The sequence below is a fragment of the Orycteropus afer genome, unplaced genomic scaffold, assembly GCF_000298275.1.
Source record: "Orycteropus afer afer isolate SDZICR_OR568_19922 unplaced genomic scaffold, OryAfe1.0 scaffold00385, whole genome shotgun sequence".
NCBI classification, from domain to species: domain Eukaryota; kingdom Metazoa; phylum Chordata; class Mammalia; order Tubulidentata; family Orycteropodidae; genus Orycteropus; species Orycteropus afer.
In genome coordinates this window covers 164,063-182,000 of record NW_006921972.1, presented here as the reverse complement: position 1 = coordinate 182,000, position 17,938 = coordinate 164,063, and the positions used below count along the sequence as shown (strand labels likewise).

At 47.6% G+C, this 17,938-nt stretch overlaps 1 protein-coding gene across 1 annotated transcript in view; it reads left to right on the top strand.

Annotated features, from left to right (window-relative positions):
- RBFA (ribosome binding factor A) overlaps positions 1–7,794 on the top strand; it is a 15,063-nt gene extending 7,269 nt beyond the window's left edge. Inside the window, 5 exon segments of the mRNA XM_042782601.1 lie at positions 2,142–2,351; positions 2,964–3,076; positions 3,542–3,626; positions 6,396–6,469; positions 7,443–7,794. Coding sequence (XP_042638535.1) covers positions 2,142–2,351; positions 2,964–3,076; positions 3,542–3,626; positions 6,396–6,469; positions 7,443–7,794 — 834 coding nt within the window.
- The last annotated feature ends 10,144 nt before the right edge of the window (positions 7,795–17,938 follow it).

The following is a 17,938-nucleotide window of genomic DNA, read 5'->3' as shown; positions in this document are numbered from 1 at the left end:
TTCCATTTTTATATTTAGAAGAGTAAAATATTGGTATGGATGGGACTGGTTGCCATTGGTAACATGGAATTTTGACTTAACTAAAATTTACTGACACTAAAGTTTTCCAGAATATATCTAGTATCAAATTCTAATGGTCAATATGCATTCAGTGTTTAGTTAACATACATACGTAACTACTGTATAATTTTATACGATAAATGGACATTGTTAGAATTTTTGCAGTTACTAGTATTTAAATAAATACACTTGTATACTAAAAACCACTGAACTGTATACTTTTAAAAAGATGAGTTATTTTTGGCATGTGGTTTATATCTCAATATAAAAAAAACCTTAAATTTGCAGTATGGCATGAGTTTTAAACTTGGAGGGATGCTAGACACCATCTAGAAGGATCCTTGTCTGTAAAATAGACTTGTTCTTAATGAAACTAAGATGTCTGAGAGTAGTTTTTGCTCGTTACATTTATCCAGTTGTTCAAGTCCTTCTCAAGCCTTCTTTTTTTTGTAAATAAGTAGAGGTTTAGTGTACGATTTTTGTGTTGCCTTCTTGTGTTCTTTTTTATTCTAAATTGTATTTTGTTGTTAAGAATATACACAGCTAAACATATACCCATTCAGCAGTTTCTCTGGGTACAATTGAGTGACATCAGTTATATGCTGTGACCATGTAGTTGCATAGCCATTCTTTCACTTCTTTTTTGAGTTGTTACTCTCATTAACATAAACTCGCTCTCTCCAAGGTTCCTATTTAACATTGTGAGTTGCTGTTGTCAGTTTGATCCCATAGAGCTAGTTCCTAAAAGAGCATAATACTTAAGGCAGACCTTTTTTCACTAGTTTAGCTGAACTATTTGGTTTTAAGATGACTTCAGGGAATATTTTTGGTTTAAGGTTTAAATCTCAGGGCAGTAGTTTCAGGGGTTCGTCCACCTTCCATGGCTCTAGAAAGTCTAGAGTTCTGTGAGAATTGAAATTCTGTTCTGCAATTTCCCCCTTTGGATCTGGGTTTATCTGTGGAATCTTTGATCAAAATGTTCAGAATAGTAGTTGGACACCATGCAGTTCTTCTGGTCTTATGACAAAGGAGGCCATTGTTCATGGAGGCAATTAGCTACAGATTTCAGATCCTCTTCCTATTCCTGATTTTCCTTCCTCTGTTGAAATTCTGTACTATATTTTCCTCCTTTGGGTCAGGATTCGTCTATGGAATCTTTGATCAAAATGTTCAGTAATGGTAGTTGGGCACCGCCAAAGAGGCAAGGAGGCCACATCTGCTGACCTCCTCTAACCGCACAAGAGGAAGACAGAATCACCATCAGTAGCCCAAGGCCTATCCCTGTGAGGCCAGACATGCTGCGTCCCTCCAGCCCTTTCACCAACCATTCCTCCTGCAGCACCCACCACCTCTCTGCTGTGTTCAATAATTCTCTGCAGTGGCCACACAGAAGTCACAGATTACGGGGTTTATTAGGGAAGCACTAGGCTACAATTCAAGTTCAGGAACAACGCTCAGGTTCTCTCAGCCCGCTGTCTCTCAGCCAACAGTCTCTCTCAGTCTCTCCCAGCAGTGCCTGTCCCTTAGTGTCTCTCTCAGCAATGCATGTCTCTCGGTGTCTCTTTCTCAGCAGCATGTGTCTCTCAGCAGCATGTCTTTCTCAGCCAGCAGTCAGAGAGACTCCTTCTGCCTCTAGGAGGCCTCCTTTGGAGCCTGGCAGAGTGGCTAAACTAACCAATCATAACATCAGAATTCTAAGCACCTGAGAGAGAGCGCAAACTTCCCAGGACATTTCTTTGTGCCCCCGCAACAGAAATACCTCAGGTGGATAACTTTAACAATCAGGCGCTCCTCAGTCACTCACAGCAAATTTCACCAGGGAGTTTACAAAGACCAATGGCTAGAAAAGCCATACCAGGTGATTCAGTACACCGCAGGCACTATCCAGTTCTTCTGGCGTCATGACAAAGGAGGCCATTATTCATGGAAGCAGTTAGCCACCGATTTCAGATCCTCCTCCTACTCCTGATTTTCCTTCCTCTGTTGCACCAAGTGACTAGACACCAATTGTGCCTTGGATGATGCCTGCAAGCTGTTAAGACCCCAGGCTTTATGTAGTTAACTAGGAGATAGAACAGAAGCACCAAACATGTTGTTCTTTTGCTTAATTACAGACTTACAGACCGTCTAAGTTGGAGTTCCTCATGAAGAATACCTCAGGGAAAACCAAGAAGGAAGACCATGTACGCCTACGGGCCTTAAATGGCCTTCTCTACAAAGCGCTGACAGATTTGCTGTGCTCCTCTGAAGTAAGCCAGGAGGTCTGCGACCTGAATGTGGAACTCTCCAAGGTAGGCCAAGGGGTAGAGACTTGAGAGTTGTACTGGGATTGAAACACTGGCACTCACATTTTATAAGAGATACCATGTCATTCTCAAGGCCTTTTGCTTTGGGCGCAACAGTGATAGGAAGTCTGGCTGCTTAAGTTGTGAAGCAGGTGGAGGTGCCAGGTGTTCGGGGGTGCTGAAGCAGATAATGCACTGCACATCGACCAGACAGTGAGTGTGACACATGACATCAAAGAGGTAGTTACCGCCACACACAGACCAGGTAGCATTGTCACTGAGTGTGTGGCATGGGACATCGGATAAGAGGAGGAGTTACATCCATCTATCTTGTGTCATGTAGGGACAATGAATGGCCGACCAGGCATTTTTGATGAGCATCTTTGGCAAAAGGCTCTCTCAGCCAAGTGTCCTGGGGCTTGGAGCTGGGCTTAACCAGGTGGCTGGCAGGACCTGGGAAGAAGGGAGGTGAGGTTCTGGTGTCCATAGTGGCCGCTGGCTCCAGGAGTGGTGGGTGTACCTAAAGCCAAGGAAGGGGCTGCTCTCTGCCTGCTGGTAATTGTCTGTCTGGAAAACGTGTGGACATGATAGTCACTGCAGTGGGGTGGGTGGGACTAGGTGTCTCTGACTTCAGATTTCTCAGCCTGCCGCGTGTACTGGAGGACGTCTCTGTCTGCTGACCAGAACAGGCACACCAAAGCCGTCCTACAGAAGAGTGCCGCCCACATGAGGTGAGAGTGTTCAGCTTCCCTGATGTTCACGCTACTCACCTGCCCTGGCAGCTTCCCAGCCATGTTGCACTTGCAGGTGGTTGTCCTTAATTTCTCATTGCTTTTCCTGTTAAGGAAAAGTTTGGGGACTTTTCTGGAATTTCAGAGCGTAATTTAATTTACATTTTCTAGCAGCCATAATCTGGGGACCCTTGGGCTTCCCTGTGATCCTATTGAGGGGCTTGTGAGGTTGAAACTATCCTCATCCCAATCCCAGGACTTTATCTGCCTTTCTCCACATGCTGACATTTGCACTGTGGGACAGCTGGCTCGTGAGGGATTTTCCGGACAGACGTTTTCACCTTGGAGTAATTGTTCTGCCAGCCTCGGTTCCTGGTGAAGGCGTGACATACTTTTATTTTTAGCACTGTTCCCTCACTCCGCTGGGTGCCATACTGTATCTGAGTGAATGTGCTCTCTCCTCAGGCACCTTCTGATGGCCCAGCAGACCCTGTGCAATGTGCCGCCCATTGTGTTTGTTCAGGACAGAGGGAATGAAGCTCTGGCTGAGGTGAGGCTTCCAGGTGATGGCCTGTTGGTGGTCTAAATGTTACTATGCAGAGAACCGACACCTTCAGTTGTACACAGCTTCACAAAACACTGAGGGGGATTCTCCTGTGCTCACTGCTTATTCCCAGTCTCTAAAGGTGAGCACTTTCCTGGGTCTTACGTTTTATATATCTCCTGGAGCTCTGACTAACACAGTGTCTGTTTCTTGGTTTATAAGCATGAGATGACTGAGCTCCCTCCTTCCTGCCTCCACCGTCACTGCCTGCCGTAGGCTGTTAGCAGTACGCACTTACTTTACAAGGTTGAGGCTTACACAGTCTTTGACTCCACAGCTGTAATTCTTTCCTTGGTTTAGATGTAGGTTAATTGTAAAAATTAAACATCTGAATGTGTATACTGTTTTGATCTGGGAGGTAGTTATCTGGTAGTTTTTAAGGTATGTTACACTTTGAAAACAAAAAAGGAGTCCCTCAGTGAGATGCCTTGACCCAACGGCTACCACCATGGGCTCAAACATAGCAGCGATTGTGAGGATGACACAGGACCAGACAACATTCCGTTCTGTTGTGTGTAACTCGCTTTGAGTCAGAGGCAACAGGACAGCCTGTGACAATAACAACACCACTTTAAAGGGGGGGCAGTGATGAGTGGGATAGCATTCTCACCTTACGTTCAGGAGACCCAAGTTCGAGTCCTAGCCAGTGGACCTCATATGCAGCCACCACCTGTCTGTCAGTGGAGGCTAGTGTGTGGCTGCAGTGCTAAACAGGTTGCAGCATAGTTTTCAGACAAGACTAGGAAGAAAAGCCTCATTGCACAGATCAGCCAGGGTAAGCCTGATGGATCACAGTGGTCCAGTCTCTTACCTGAGGTCACTGTGAGTCAGAGCCGGCTTCATGGCAGCCAGTAACAAAGCTTAAAAAACTAGTGACCAAAAACCAGTAAATCACATTTACACTGTCATAGTTAGGTACTTGGTCCTAACTTTAGGGGTAGGTGGTATTTGGATCCAGAGGGAGAAAAAGTCTAATTTGACATTTTTGCTTTTGTTACTCATTATAAAAGTAACATTGAAAACGTGTGAGTAGCCTGGACAGTAAGGGATTGCTCTAGCTAGGAAAAGAACAAGGGCGAGCTGAGTTCCTGCTTTCAAGAATCAGGTGGAATTTAGGTCATGGACAAGTGCTCTGTGGATACTTAGCAAAGAATTGACCTCTGCACTAATGGAAATCGTCAGGTGGGGGAGGGAAGCCGCTGGAGCCCCTGACCGCATGCTGTCTTGTCTTCTCCCCTCCTCTCACACAAGGAGGACGGTACTTGGCCAGGCTGTACAAGGCTCGGAGTGCCTTTCTAGGACGCAGATGCGGTGCTTACAGGCTTTGTGTAGGAGGTCCTTGTGCAGACCTTGTGCTGTGGGATGTTTTTGTTGGACTCTTTGGTTCCCGGATGACAGGAGGGAGTTGTATCACTTTCAGTCTGCCTGATCTCTACCCAGCTGAGGCAGGTGGGGTGCTTGATTCTTGCTCTGCAACTTCCCCTTGTGTACCTCAAGGTTTGACTGTTGATTGGAGGCAGAGAGAAAGAAGAGGGAAGGTCAAGTCCCTTTGGCTGGTTTTTGTTCTACTGTCCTGAAATTGCTGTCTCACTGATTAAAAGAAGGAAATCAAATCTCAACCAGAGAGTGGGAAGTCGTCGATTTGGGCAGATCATCCTGAGGGTGACTGTTGCTTAGTTATCCTTTTATCTGTAGTACGTGTTGTGTGTTTTCATTTCTTCTAAGCTGGTACCTAGGAATCACAAACATGTGTTCACCTCTTAAGAAACTTCCAAGCCCTGTACATAGTGGTTTCATCATTTCACATTCCCAGCAGTAACTGATGTTGGAAACCTGCAAGTGCCATTCTCCTGGCTTAAATTTGCATTTCCCTGTGACTAGTGATACCTCTTCATGTTCTTGTTGGCTAGACCCTCTTTTGTGAATTGTCTGTTCTAGTCCTTTGCCTGCTTTTTATTAAGATTTTACTAAGTTTGTGTGCTTATTACTGAGTTGTAAAGGTTCACTGTATGTTCCAGTTACAAGTTAGGTACGTGCACTGCAAATACCTTCTCCACATTTTTAGTTTTGGAGGAGTCCATTTTATCTTTGTTTGCTTTTACCATTCAGTCTGAGTTTGTTTCTGTTGACTGGTTTTTCTCCTGTCCCCCAGCTTTTCATGTTTGTCCTTTATTGGATGCACTGTACAGTTGCATCATTGAGGGGCTGTGTTTTGTGGTCTTCCTTCAGAGAGAGCTGAGCTTTGCTTTGGTAAGCTATTAAGTGACCTACAGAAAGCTTGATCCTCCTGAGTCTTGGCTTTGTTAGGATGCTTCTGGAGTAGCCTACACCTGGGGCTGGTTCAGCCCTCCTATGTAGGTGGCGTCACATCTCCTGACGCTGGGAATTTTCTGCCAACTTTTCCCCAGTGCTGCTTTGCCAGGTCTCATGGATCTCACCCCTCACATGTATAGCTTACTATGTAGCCAGAGACCTAGTCAGCAAATGCTAACATTCAGCTGCTTTCTTCATAATGTTGGCTGCATTTACAAGTTTTAAGTGCAGCTTTTAGCAAGTGTCAGTTTATCATCAGAGAATGTGTACACCCAAATAGCAGGAAGATGTTTGAAGGCACAGGCTGTGAGCCAATTCTAGAGGACAATCAACCTGGATCCCAGCTCTATGTGACAAGGTGGAGAAATCTGGCTCCCATTTCAGCCTCAACATCCTTTCCAGGTTGATCGGTTGCTGGCAGTTGCCGACTTTGGGCCCTCCGATGGAAAAGAAGACTTGGTACCAAATGATGCCAAGTGAGTCGCCTTATGCTTCACTTTTCTCTTAAAAGCGTATTTCCAGTGTTTCATTGGTTTTGTTTGTACATTGAGAGACACAACCCAAAAACCGCATTAGGCAGGGAATACCAGAAAGTGTGTTCATTTTAGTCTGTGGCCCACATTAGTATCTTTGTTACAATAAAAGCATGTGTGGTTACTGAAAATTATGAAATCTAAGACACGAACGAAGATGCAGCCTACCCCCAGATGTGCCATTGTTACAACTCCCTGCACTTCCTCTGGTCTGTCTGTTGGATTTTATTTAAATGACAGAGTAGGTGCACTGCATAATCTTCAGTTTTCTTTGTGAACATCATCTTACTTGTTGTGATGTAGGGTAGCTCTGCCCTGATCTACTGAACTGTTCTTGGAGTTTGATGTCTGGGTTATACTGGGGTTCTTGAATTGTAAGTAGCTCTGTATTAAACATCACTTTGGAGAGCACAGACCCAAGTAAGGGCTCCTGGAAGGAGGGGTACAGGTAGGTTAACCTGCATTCAGACCACCCGGGCTCACTGGCTGTGCCGCTCACTGCTGGCCTTCCCGAGTCCCTGTAAATACATCAGCTCACAGCATCCCAAGTGCTGGCTCCAGGGCAAGTGCAGATAGACCAAAGGCAGTTTCCTACTCTCATTTGTGCTGTTGGCAGCATAAAATGGTGCAACCTGGTGGGAAACAGGCTGCAGTTCCTCAGAAAGTTAGACACAGTGTTTCCACATGACCCAGCAGGTCCACTCCTCACTGCATGTACCCAAGAGACTTGGAAGCACATGTGCACACGGGTGTGGAGATGTCCACGACAGCATTACTCAGAGTAACCCAAAGTGGGAACAGCCTCCTTTCTCCTTCCTTCCTGTTCTCCACAGTTACCCCGAGTAGGCTTTTCTGGGGACATGGTACAGAAGTAGGGGTTTTTGTGTGGTGTGTGAAGGTTCCTCTCTCCCCACAGGGAGCTCCTGGACCAGCCTCATATGTTCCCACGTCTGTGTGGGATTGACCATGAGGCGCTCAACAAACAAATCATGGAATACAAGAGGAAGAGGGAGAAGGGGTTGGCAAGCATGAGCCCGGGGCAGCCTGGAGTACAGGAGCAGCTGGCTGAGCTGGCGAGGCAGATGAAGAGGAAAAAGAAGCAAGCAAAGCCCCCCATCCATGATGTCTCCCCCAAGAGCTTCCTGTTGGACCAGGAGAGCGAGGATAGTGTGGACGATGAGGACCACACATGGCTTGAGGAGGGTGCCCCGGAGTGTGGAGGCCTGGAGGTGGAGACAGGCATCCACAGGCAGGGCTCCGGAGAGTGAGTGAGGTCCCGTGTCAGCCCCTGGGGTCCGTGCATGCACTATGCTTGTGGCATGTGACCTGTAAGCAAACGGTGGTTCAGGTCAAGTGCTGCACAGGGGTGGCGCAGGGGTGAGGCTTGTCATTGTGTTCACCTCCTCAGAATAAACCCCATCTTCTCAGGAATAAAGACTCACATTGTTGCTTCTCCAACACTCAGTCTCAACCGAAACAAAATTTTTCAGGAACAACCATCTCATTACAAATACTCTCTCAAACATAAAAATCTCATAAAGGACACTTACCTGGACCCTCGCAGAGTGGGCCATAGGGCCATGGTGCCACCTAGTCATCTGTCCCAGGAGCAGATCCCTCCATAAGTCATCAGGAAGCAGATTCCCGCCCCCCACCCTCTCAGGCAGGTCTTCTGTGAGGAGCAGAATCGCCCCCCATCACAAACACATACACACACACAGCTCGGGTCATTGTCTGAGAAACAGACACCCACCTCAGGTTGTCTGAAGAGCAGATACTGCCCTCCCCCCAGGTCATCTGAGCAGCAGACCTTCCCCACAGATGATCAGTTGAGGACACATAACCCCCCAGGTCATCTGAGGTGCAGACACATCCCTGCCGCAGGTCATATGTCTGAGGAGCAGATGCCCCCACAGTCTGACCCATAAGCAGACCTCCCTCACAGATGATCAGTCGAGGAGCACCCCCCTAGGTCATCTGAGGAGCAGATACCCCCCCACCAGGTCATATGTCTGAGGAGCAGACGCCTCTACAGACTGACCCATAAGCAGACCTCCCCCACAGATGATCAGTTGAGCTGATGGAGCTGCTGTACCCCCATTCCTCCTCGTCTCCAGCCTGACGGGGAGCATAGGCAAGTGGGGGCTCTTCAAAGATTCCACACCTGGTGGGCCCTGTTGTGGTGGATTGACTGGGGTCTGAGGAACACAAGCTGCACCAGGCTGGGCTCCCTCCCTTTGGACAGGACCTCACATTGTCCATCCCCGGGCTTGTGTTTGCGGGTTGACGTCCTGGCTTTGGCTGTCACTGTGACAGATTTCCCACCCAGTGGGCTTGTACTCATCAGTGAAATAGAACAGTAGCAGTCTGACTGTACAGGGAGTTGAGAGTTACTCATTTTTAAAGCCCTTATTAAAAGGTCCGAGACACTGTAAGATTCAGTGTCCGTGTCAGCTGTTATTTTATCTGGGTTGGAGGTTCAAACCCACCCGAGATGCCCTGTGAAATGGGCCTGGCGACTGAAAGGTCACAGCCTTGAAAACTGGATTGAGCAGTCCTACTCCGACATGCTTTTTATTGTGGTTTGGGTGGAAGTTTGCTGAGCGAATTTGTTTCCCATTCAGTAATTTGTATACGCTTTGTTTCGTGTTTTGTTGCAATCCCAATGTAACAGCACTGTCCCTACTTCCTCCCTGGGTTCCCCATTCTCATTTTTCGCCTCTGACCTTTGTTTTGGGACAGATGCTGCCCTGTTGGTCTTGCCGAGGAACACGCTTCTCCCTGGTGTAGTTCACTTCATAGCCCTATCGCGTGACCGAACTGTGATCTCCAGGAATGGGTTCAGTTCCAGGCTTGGGGGCTTCTGCCAGTCTTTCAGGCCACTTAGCCTGGTCTTTTTTGTAATTTAGCATTTTGTTAAAAAGTTTTGTTTTCCTCGGTCCAGGACCTTCTGTTGTGATCCCAGTCAGAGCAGTCTTTGGTAGCCGGGCACCAGCCTTTGGTCTCAGGGTCATGGAGGCCGTGGATCATGGGTCTGTTAGTCCTCTGGACTAATTGTTCCTCTTGTCTTTGATTTTTTTCTCTCTTCTTTGTTCCAGACAGGGAGAGACCCGTAGTTTCTTAGATAGCTGTTCGCAAGCCTGTAAGACCCCAGTCACCACTCACCACGGTAGGCTGGAGAACACTGTCTTTGTGGACCACGTTATACAAGTGACTTTGGTGTCCCCTGAGACTGTGGTCCTAATCCCCAGGCGTGGTCACTGATTTCCTCAAAATGTTTGGTTATGGCTCAGTTTTCAAAACTTTGCCTCCTGTTTGCTCTGTATACCCAGCACATACAAATATGTCTGTAGAAACACCCTCTGCCAAACCTCTGTATACCTGTGAGTGTTGTCCCATTCGCCTTCCCACGTCTGGTAACCCCGAATGTCTACCTGTGTGCCTGCTGGTAGGTCACTGTTTATTGCTGTTGCTGTAGGAGTGCATGTAATGGCGGTTACCACTGCTGCCTTTTCCTCTGGTGCCCCTCCCAGGGACACTTACTTTAAAGCGTAACCACAGCTCCTGTTCACCTGGCCATGTTGCCTCCCCAAGTGCTCAGTCGCTTTCAGTCTGAATCCAGTAAGGTTCTCCTCACAATTCAGTGGTGACTCTCTCAGATCTGTTTCGGTCATTGAATCCCCTTTCTTTATTCGCTCACCATTTTTGTGGTTAAAACGCAGATTTCTCTGTAGCATCTCCCACTGTCTGGAGTTCGCATCCCCTTTGTATTGTATGATGTGTTCCTCTGTTCCCTGTCTTTCCTGCAAACAGTATTCCCGAAATACGCTCTTCTTTATGGAATGCTCCTTTTTGTCCTGATTCCTGGAAAGGACTTTAAACTTCCTTTTGTAGTGTGGCCCATTCAGTGACAAGCCTAGGTGTCTGCCTTCTCTGGCTGTAAATGCTTCACCGTGCCCTGCTGCTCCGAATGCAGCTGCGCTCAGCATGTGTGGTGTCTACTGCTGGGCTGACTGTGCAGTGAGCAGTCAGTGAATGTCAGCAGTCACTGGAGCTGCTCCTGACAGGGCACAGGAAGGAGACTGGGAAATGAAGGCACGGTGCTTAAGGCATTTGACTGCTATCCAGAGGCTGGTGGTTTAAACCCACCAGCCACTCGAAGGAAGATTGGGCAGTCTACTTCCATAGTGATACTGCCTCAGAAACCCAAGGAGGGATCGCTGTGAGTCAGATCTGACTCCACAGCAGTGAGCTGAGTACTGCCCCACGGCCCCCTCCTACACATCCACCCCACAGCTATAATATTTATTACCCAGCACACGGAATGGTAGGCTGGGAGACCCACCCGAACTGGCACTGACCACAGTAAGCTGTGTGGCCAGTTGCCAGGAGCTAGTTCCTTAGGACGGCCTGGCAGTCAGGCCACAGACCATCCAGCCAGAGAGCAGGTCTTCCCCTGCCCATATGTCAGCCAGTTACATAAGCATTGCTGAGGAGTGATTCCCATGTCTTCAGAATGCTAGGGAGTCACAGAGTTGCTAAAAAACTCTGCACTATGTTTAGATCTGGGACCTAGGGAAGGCACACAACTCCTTTTATAGGGGCACTCTGTCTGTCCAGCCTTGTCTGTCCTTCCTCCAGACAAATACCTCCTGGCTATGTCTGAGGCTCACATATCTAGGCATAGCCCAGTCCAGGCTGGACTGTGATGACTCCTGGCCAGTCCCAACACCAATGTGTCCAGGACTGTCCCCACAGGGCCAGCTTGTGCTGTGGGGTGGGGTGGGGGGCAAGCCTGGGGACTTCTGTGAGACCTACATGGAAAGAACCCTGGAGCTGTGTGGGCTGAATGATGGAAAGATAGGAGTGTTGGAATCCTTGGATGCAGCTGGGCCTGAAGGTAGCCTAGCCCTGAAGATTTTAGTTACACGAGCCAGTGAATTCTTTTTTAAATTATGGATCTGCCACCACCACAACAAAATGACCTGAGTATGACAAATGGTAAGTGACAAAGTTGGGGCTAGAACTCAAGATTCATATTCCTTATTGTTGTTATAGTGCTGTTCCATTAAACTAATTAAGGCAGACTTCATACCTGTATAAATTGTCAATGTGCAAATTGACATGTGCAGTGTAGTAAATTACTTAGTATGGCTTTTCTACCCATAAGTCATTGTAAACTCAGTGGTGGAATGAGCAACTGAGGAGCTCCTGATTGTAAATGTTACCCACCTGGGTTATTTCTGTTGGGCGTGGCACAACGCAATGTTATGGGAGGCTCACTCTCAGGTGCTTAGAATTCTGTTGTTATGATTGGTTGGTTTGGCCACTCTGCCAAGCTCAAAAGGAGGCCTCCTAGAGGCAGAACTCTCTCTGACTGCTGGTTGAGGAAGATGTGCTGCTGGGAAAGAGACGCAAGAGACACGCATTGCTGAGTGAGACACCGAGGGACCAGCACTGCTGGGAAAGAGACTGTGAAAGACTGTTGGCTGTAGGATGGTGGGCTGGAAGAGAGACTGAGAGTGTTTCCTAAACCTGAATTGTAGCCTGGTGCTTCCCTAATAAATCCCATAACCTGTGAATTCTGTGTGGCCACTGCAGCGAATTATCGAACCCAGGAGAGAGGCGTGGGTGCTTTGGGAGGAACAGTTGGAGAAAGGGCTAGAGGGAGGCAGCATGTCTGGCCTTGCAGGAATAGGCCTTGGGCTGTTGATGGTGATTCTGTCTTCCTCTTGTGGAATTAGAGGAGGTCAGAGCATGTGGCCTTCTTGCCCTTTTTGCAACATGAGACCTGGAAAAGTTTTATGAGTACAAATGAACAGGACCAAAAAGACTTTGAGGAAGGATGTTCAACGTGGTGAAGGGGAAATTTTTTTGTTTAATATTCTTTCAAGAGTACCTAGGGTGGAGCATTGGGAATCCCGTTTAAATAACTCTTCTCTTCCTCTCTCCTTCCTCTTACCTTTTCAGTTCAGGCCAAAGCCATTAAGGGGACCGAGCAAGATGGGGGTGCTCACTGTGGGTTGGGGGCTCTGGAGCTGAGGGGGTTCTGCGCACGGGCTGTGGGGTGGGAATCGGGTGGTGCTGCTCGCAGGGAGTCTGCAGCGCCTCTCAGTGTCGGTGCTGTCCAGGACGTGTTTCTGAGCTGTCCTGTGAAGACAGCGGACACAAACCACGTGGTTACCGTGACTCACGCAGGTGATGTTCGCGTCTTGTGTTCTCCTGAGTCTCTTAAGCGTTTTAGTAAGAGTTAGAGATGTGGGTTAGATTCTGTTCCATGTAGTTCCCAGAGCCCTGGTGATGACCCAGAAGGCCTGCTGGGATCCAAAAGTGTGGCTGGTGTGGCATCTGCATTGTGGCGAGTTTGGGCTGGTGTGAATCATGGAACATCTCAGTTCCAGGCCACCCTGCTCTGCTCTGCTGGGAGCCTGGGACACGGAACCCTACCGAGCCCTCCACTAGCTGCCAGGAGGTTAACGAGAAGGCCAGAGGTGGAGCATGCGCTCCTCTGCCCTCAAGGGCAGGTGGTTAGGGTAGGAAGTTGTAGTTTGCAGGTTTTGACCTCCCAGCACCCTGCAGACATCCCAGCTCCAGTGCTTGGGCCCCTAAATTCCAACACTCCCAACCTATCCCTTGGCCCCTGCCAGTCACGGGGGCACCTGCTTGGGTGGTTACTTCCTTGTGATGCTCCCATGTGCCTCTTGCCTTTCTGGTTTCCAAGTGCTGGGTAACGCTTCTCTGTCTTAAGTCCTCTGTTGAAATCATCAGCATCTATTGATGTGCTTTTGGTTTCCTGCTGGCCCCGATTAAGCTGATCATCTCAGGTCCAACACTGCCGGTGATTCACCTGCCCCTGGCTACAGCCCATTTCTCACCATGTTGCCACACAGAAAAGACCAGGCAAAGGCCTTGTCCTTCAGGATACTGATCTGTGATTAAAAACCAGCCAGATGCACAACAGGAGAACTCCAACTGTTCTTGCAAGTCCTGCGGGCTGGAACTCATTCTAGAGACAGAGTCTGTTCAGACTCAGATGTGACTACCATATATTTCCCAACTTGGACATAAGAAACAAACAAATGTGAGAATCCTTAAGTTGGACAGAAACAGCCTGTTGGGCATGGACTTGGGCCTCCCCTCCCTAGATATCGTCGCCTTGAAATACTAAAAATGACATTATAAAGCTTTGGTAACCATGCACCAAAGCCAGGAACCTTTAACATGACCCTTAAGGAACAGTAATCACCATTTTTGTAAGCAGTTTTGGGAAGAAAGGCATTGCTCTGTGCTCTGGAACATTGACCAGCCCTGTAGACCTGGCCTAGCCCAAGAGGGTGTGACATGGGTGGCCAGAGAGTGCTGAATGGCCTTAGTAAAGGCTCTGCAGGTGCCACAGGTTTTCAGGGGCTAATTTTGGGAAGCGGGTCACCAGGCTTGTCTTCAGCCTTGCCTCTGAGTGGACTTGAACCTCCAACCTTTCAGTTAGCAGCCAAGTGCACTGACCATTTGCACTGTTTAGGGACTCCTACTGGATTATAGTCATGTAAATTAATTTATGTATTAGCTGTGGCTGCTTGAGCTGTACTAGCAGGACTGAGTAGTTGCAAAAGACTTGGAATTTGGACTGAGTGGAAGGAAGACAATAAACTGAAGTGTCAAAAAAAGGGAGCCTGAAACGTACCCTTGACTGTGGTTCACAGAAGCACTCAAACTCCACTGACACAAGTTCCATCTGAGGAGTGGAGCTGGACCGTGCTGACCAGTCTGTGTTTCTTGCCAAGCGCTGTAAGACAGGTGGTGACTCCCTGGAACAAAGACATGAATAGTGTTCTTATTAGCAACTTGCCTGCTTTGACCACACGAAACAGGAGCTCTGCATGTTTTAAGGCTCAGTTATATCTTTGACAAGGAAAGGAACAAAAAAAAACAAAACACTGGATGAAACATGAAGAACGGCATCTATCTTGTAGGGTGGAGGAAAGCCTACCTCATGGGCCTTGGATCCATGGCTACTGGTTGGGGGCTGTAGGACCCATCTGCTCTTCAACATGCCCTACTCAAGAATTTGCTCTAGATGTCATTGAAGCCAAAGAAAAATTACATAAAGCATAATGTTGGAAAACAGGGTGCACAATAAATGACAAGGTCAAAAATCAAACTGACCTTCTAGCAGGTTGAAATGGAGAGCTCAGGGCAGCTAGAGGGCATTAACAGGATACCTCCAGTGCAGGTTCCTAGGTTTGGGATTTAAATACTGGTGATAACAGGATTGAGGAGAGCTGGCTTGGTAGAACCAAAAACCAAATTCACTGCCATTGAATCAATTCAGACGCATAGCAACCCCCACTGGATTTCCAATGCAGTAAATCTTTACAGAAGGAGATTGCTTCATCTTCCTTATGCAGAGTGGCTAGTGGGTTTGAACCACCAACCTTCTGGTTAGCAGTCAAATGCCTTAGGCATTGTGCCACCAGAGCTCCTTTGGCTTGGTTCAGGCTCCTGGGAAAAAGGTCTGGAGCTTTGAACTGCATGTGGTCCTAACACAAGCCAGTAGTGGGATGGCTGCTGAAAATGCTAACTAATGTGATCTGGGTGCAGGAACAGTGGTGGCCAGTCTCAAAGGCGTGGTCCCTCTGTACCTGGAATGTGACATTCACTTTGTGGACCCATGTTTTAAATAGGACTTTGGTCGTGGAGGGCTTGTTCCCAGGTCTTAGATGTGCAGATGGGTCTCATCCTGGAGGAGGCAGGATCCCATGTGGCTGTTCTACTGGGAGGTGTGAGGACCGGGGCCAGGCAAGGAACTCGGAGGAGGCCGACTTAGGACAACTGCCGACAGTGGGATGACCAAGTGGAACCCCCAGCCCCAGACTCCTGTGGGCAGAAGCTGGAAGGAAGGCTGGCCTACACTTGTATTTGCCTTGAAGTGTGTCTTCTGTGGAGTCACCAGCTACTTGTTAGATGATTCCTTGACTTTCACATAGACCTGTGTTTCCCCTTCCACGGGGAATCTGACCTGCACACCTGCTACCTGCCCCTATCCCACTTCTCTCCTCCACCAGGAGCCCTGTCCCCTGGGCACCCACCTGATGGATGATGTCTCTTGTGCCTGAGCCCTTTGGATGGAGCTGGGCTGCTCTATCACCCACCGTGCCCCCATTGGCTCCCTCCTATCCCTATGTCTGTGGTGGTCATGGTCATCTTTGCATATGCTGGTCCCCCTAGAGGGAAAGGCTGCTGGAATCAACTTCATGGCAGCTGGTTAGGACTTTAAAAACTCAAGAGACCAGGTCTCTCCAGTGACAGGTGAGGGGAGACAAAAGCTGTGTCTGAGCATGAAGGGTGGACTTTGCTTTCTTTGCACCTAGTTCCAGAGGCTCAGTCCTTGCCTGCTTTGACCACATGGAGAACTCCTGAGCACCAGGCCACCAGAGGGAGGGCGTTTGCCATGACTTCTGGGTCCCAGAGTTGCTTTACAGTTTGTTGACAAGACACAGCTATGACCCAGCTGAGCCTGAGATACAGTGGCCACAGTGCCTTCAAGATCCCATTTTGTCCTCAGCTTCCAGTAATTCCTACTTGTGCTTAAAACCCGGGAGAGCCCAGCTGCTCCTTCAACAGAACCTGCTCATTCTTGCTCCTGTGACTTTGCTCATCTGTTCCCCCGCCTCAAACACTGTTCTTCACAGCCTATGAAAGTGACATCCCGTACCTCAAATACTCTTCACAACCTACAAAAGTGACGTCCTGGAGGAGTTCCAGTAAGAAGGCGGAACAGGCAGAAAGACTGCACAGACCCTCTACAACAAAGAAAAGGGGGAACCAATTAACACAGATACAGAAGATAATCCTGGACCCCTGAGCCTTGAAGGGAAGGATATAAAAGTGGACTAAACTCCAACTAGCAGAAGAATTTACATGAAAACACCAAAAATGGAGAAATACGGAGCTGCGGTCTGGCAGTGATCCTGACAGCACAGACAGCTCGGATATTGCCAAGTGGTGTAGGACCTAAAAATTAACTTAAAAATCGACCCTGCTAGCCAGGGACTACCCGGAAGACTGCTCTGGTGGCTGGGGAATGAAAGGGGAAGCAGCAAAGAGGATGGCGGGATGAGCTGTGGACTTTTGTCTGTTCGGAGGGCACAGCCATTTTGAATGTTTACAAGCGGCTTGGCCATTTTGGGTATTTAAAGTAACAGCACTCTCCCAGATTCCAAGGACTGAAGAACAGGCTCCACTTGCCAGGAACCCCAAGGACATTCCGGATCCGGACGACTGGAAAGGTGCAACATTCCCCTTGTTACTCATATACCCCACACCCTCTTGGTGAATGGAGGTGTGGCCATCCCTCACTCCCACCCACTTCATGGGCTGGCAGGAATTCCATCCCAGTCTGTATGCTCTGATGAGCCTGGGTGCCTGCCCTGCCCCAAAGTGTTTTTCTCTTTTTTCTGTTTTTTAGTTTGCTTGCTTTTGTCTGTTTTAAAACTACTACTATTATTATTATTAATTTTGTCCTTTTTATTATTATTCTTTATTCTTCCTCTCCCAGGTTCTAGTTTTCAGCTGTTTTTCTTTTCCCTGTTCCTGGTTGCATTTTTTTTTCCCCTTCTTGTTTACCCTTTTTCTTTTTTTTTTTTTTGCATTTTTCCCATTTTTTCTTTATTATTCTTCTCTACCTTTTTTCTCTTACTGCTTTCTCCCCAGATATTGCAGGTTCCCCCCGCTTCTTCCCTTTTTTTAATTTTTAGTTACTGTTCCTGTGTGATTACATGGTGTATTTTTTGTCCATTTCCTTTTACTTTTTTGGTGGTTATTCAATTGTTATTTTTGTCTAACTGAGTGGAAGACAGCAACAGTCCCCATACAACACAACTACACCCACACCTGGAGTTTCACTTAACTGAGTGAGAGCCACCACTTCCTTCTCCACCAAAGGGCCAACGATAAACAACCACCAAGAAAAGCTTGAATCACCCTTGGCTGCTCTTCACAAACAGTTAACAGAGATCTAACTACAATAATGCCACAATGTCTCAGAAACAATAGACCATCACAGTCCACACAAAGAAGCAAGACAATGATAGAAACAAGGGAGCAGGATACAGACCCAGAACACATTCCTGAGGAAGAAGCAGCATGGGAACTCTCTGATAAGAAATTCAAAAGAATTATACTTAGATACCTTCAAAGGATTGAGAGAGAGATCAAGGAAAACATAGAGAAAACCCTAGAAGAATTAGGGAAGAAAATACAATAACCAAATGACAAAATAAATGAAAAATTAGAAATTATTCTAAATCTACAGATAGAAATCCAGAAGATTAATACTAAATTGTCAGGAATAGATAACACATCAGAAGGACAAAAGAGTAGAATTGATGCAATGGAAGACAGAATTAATGAGAT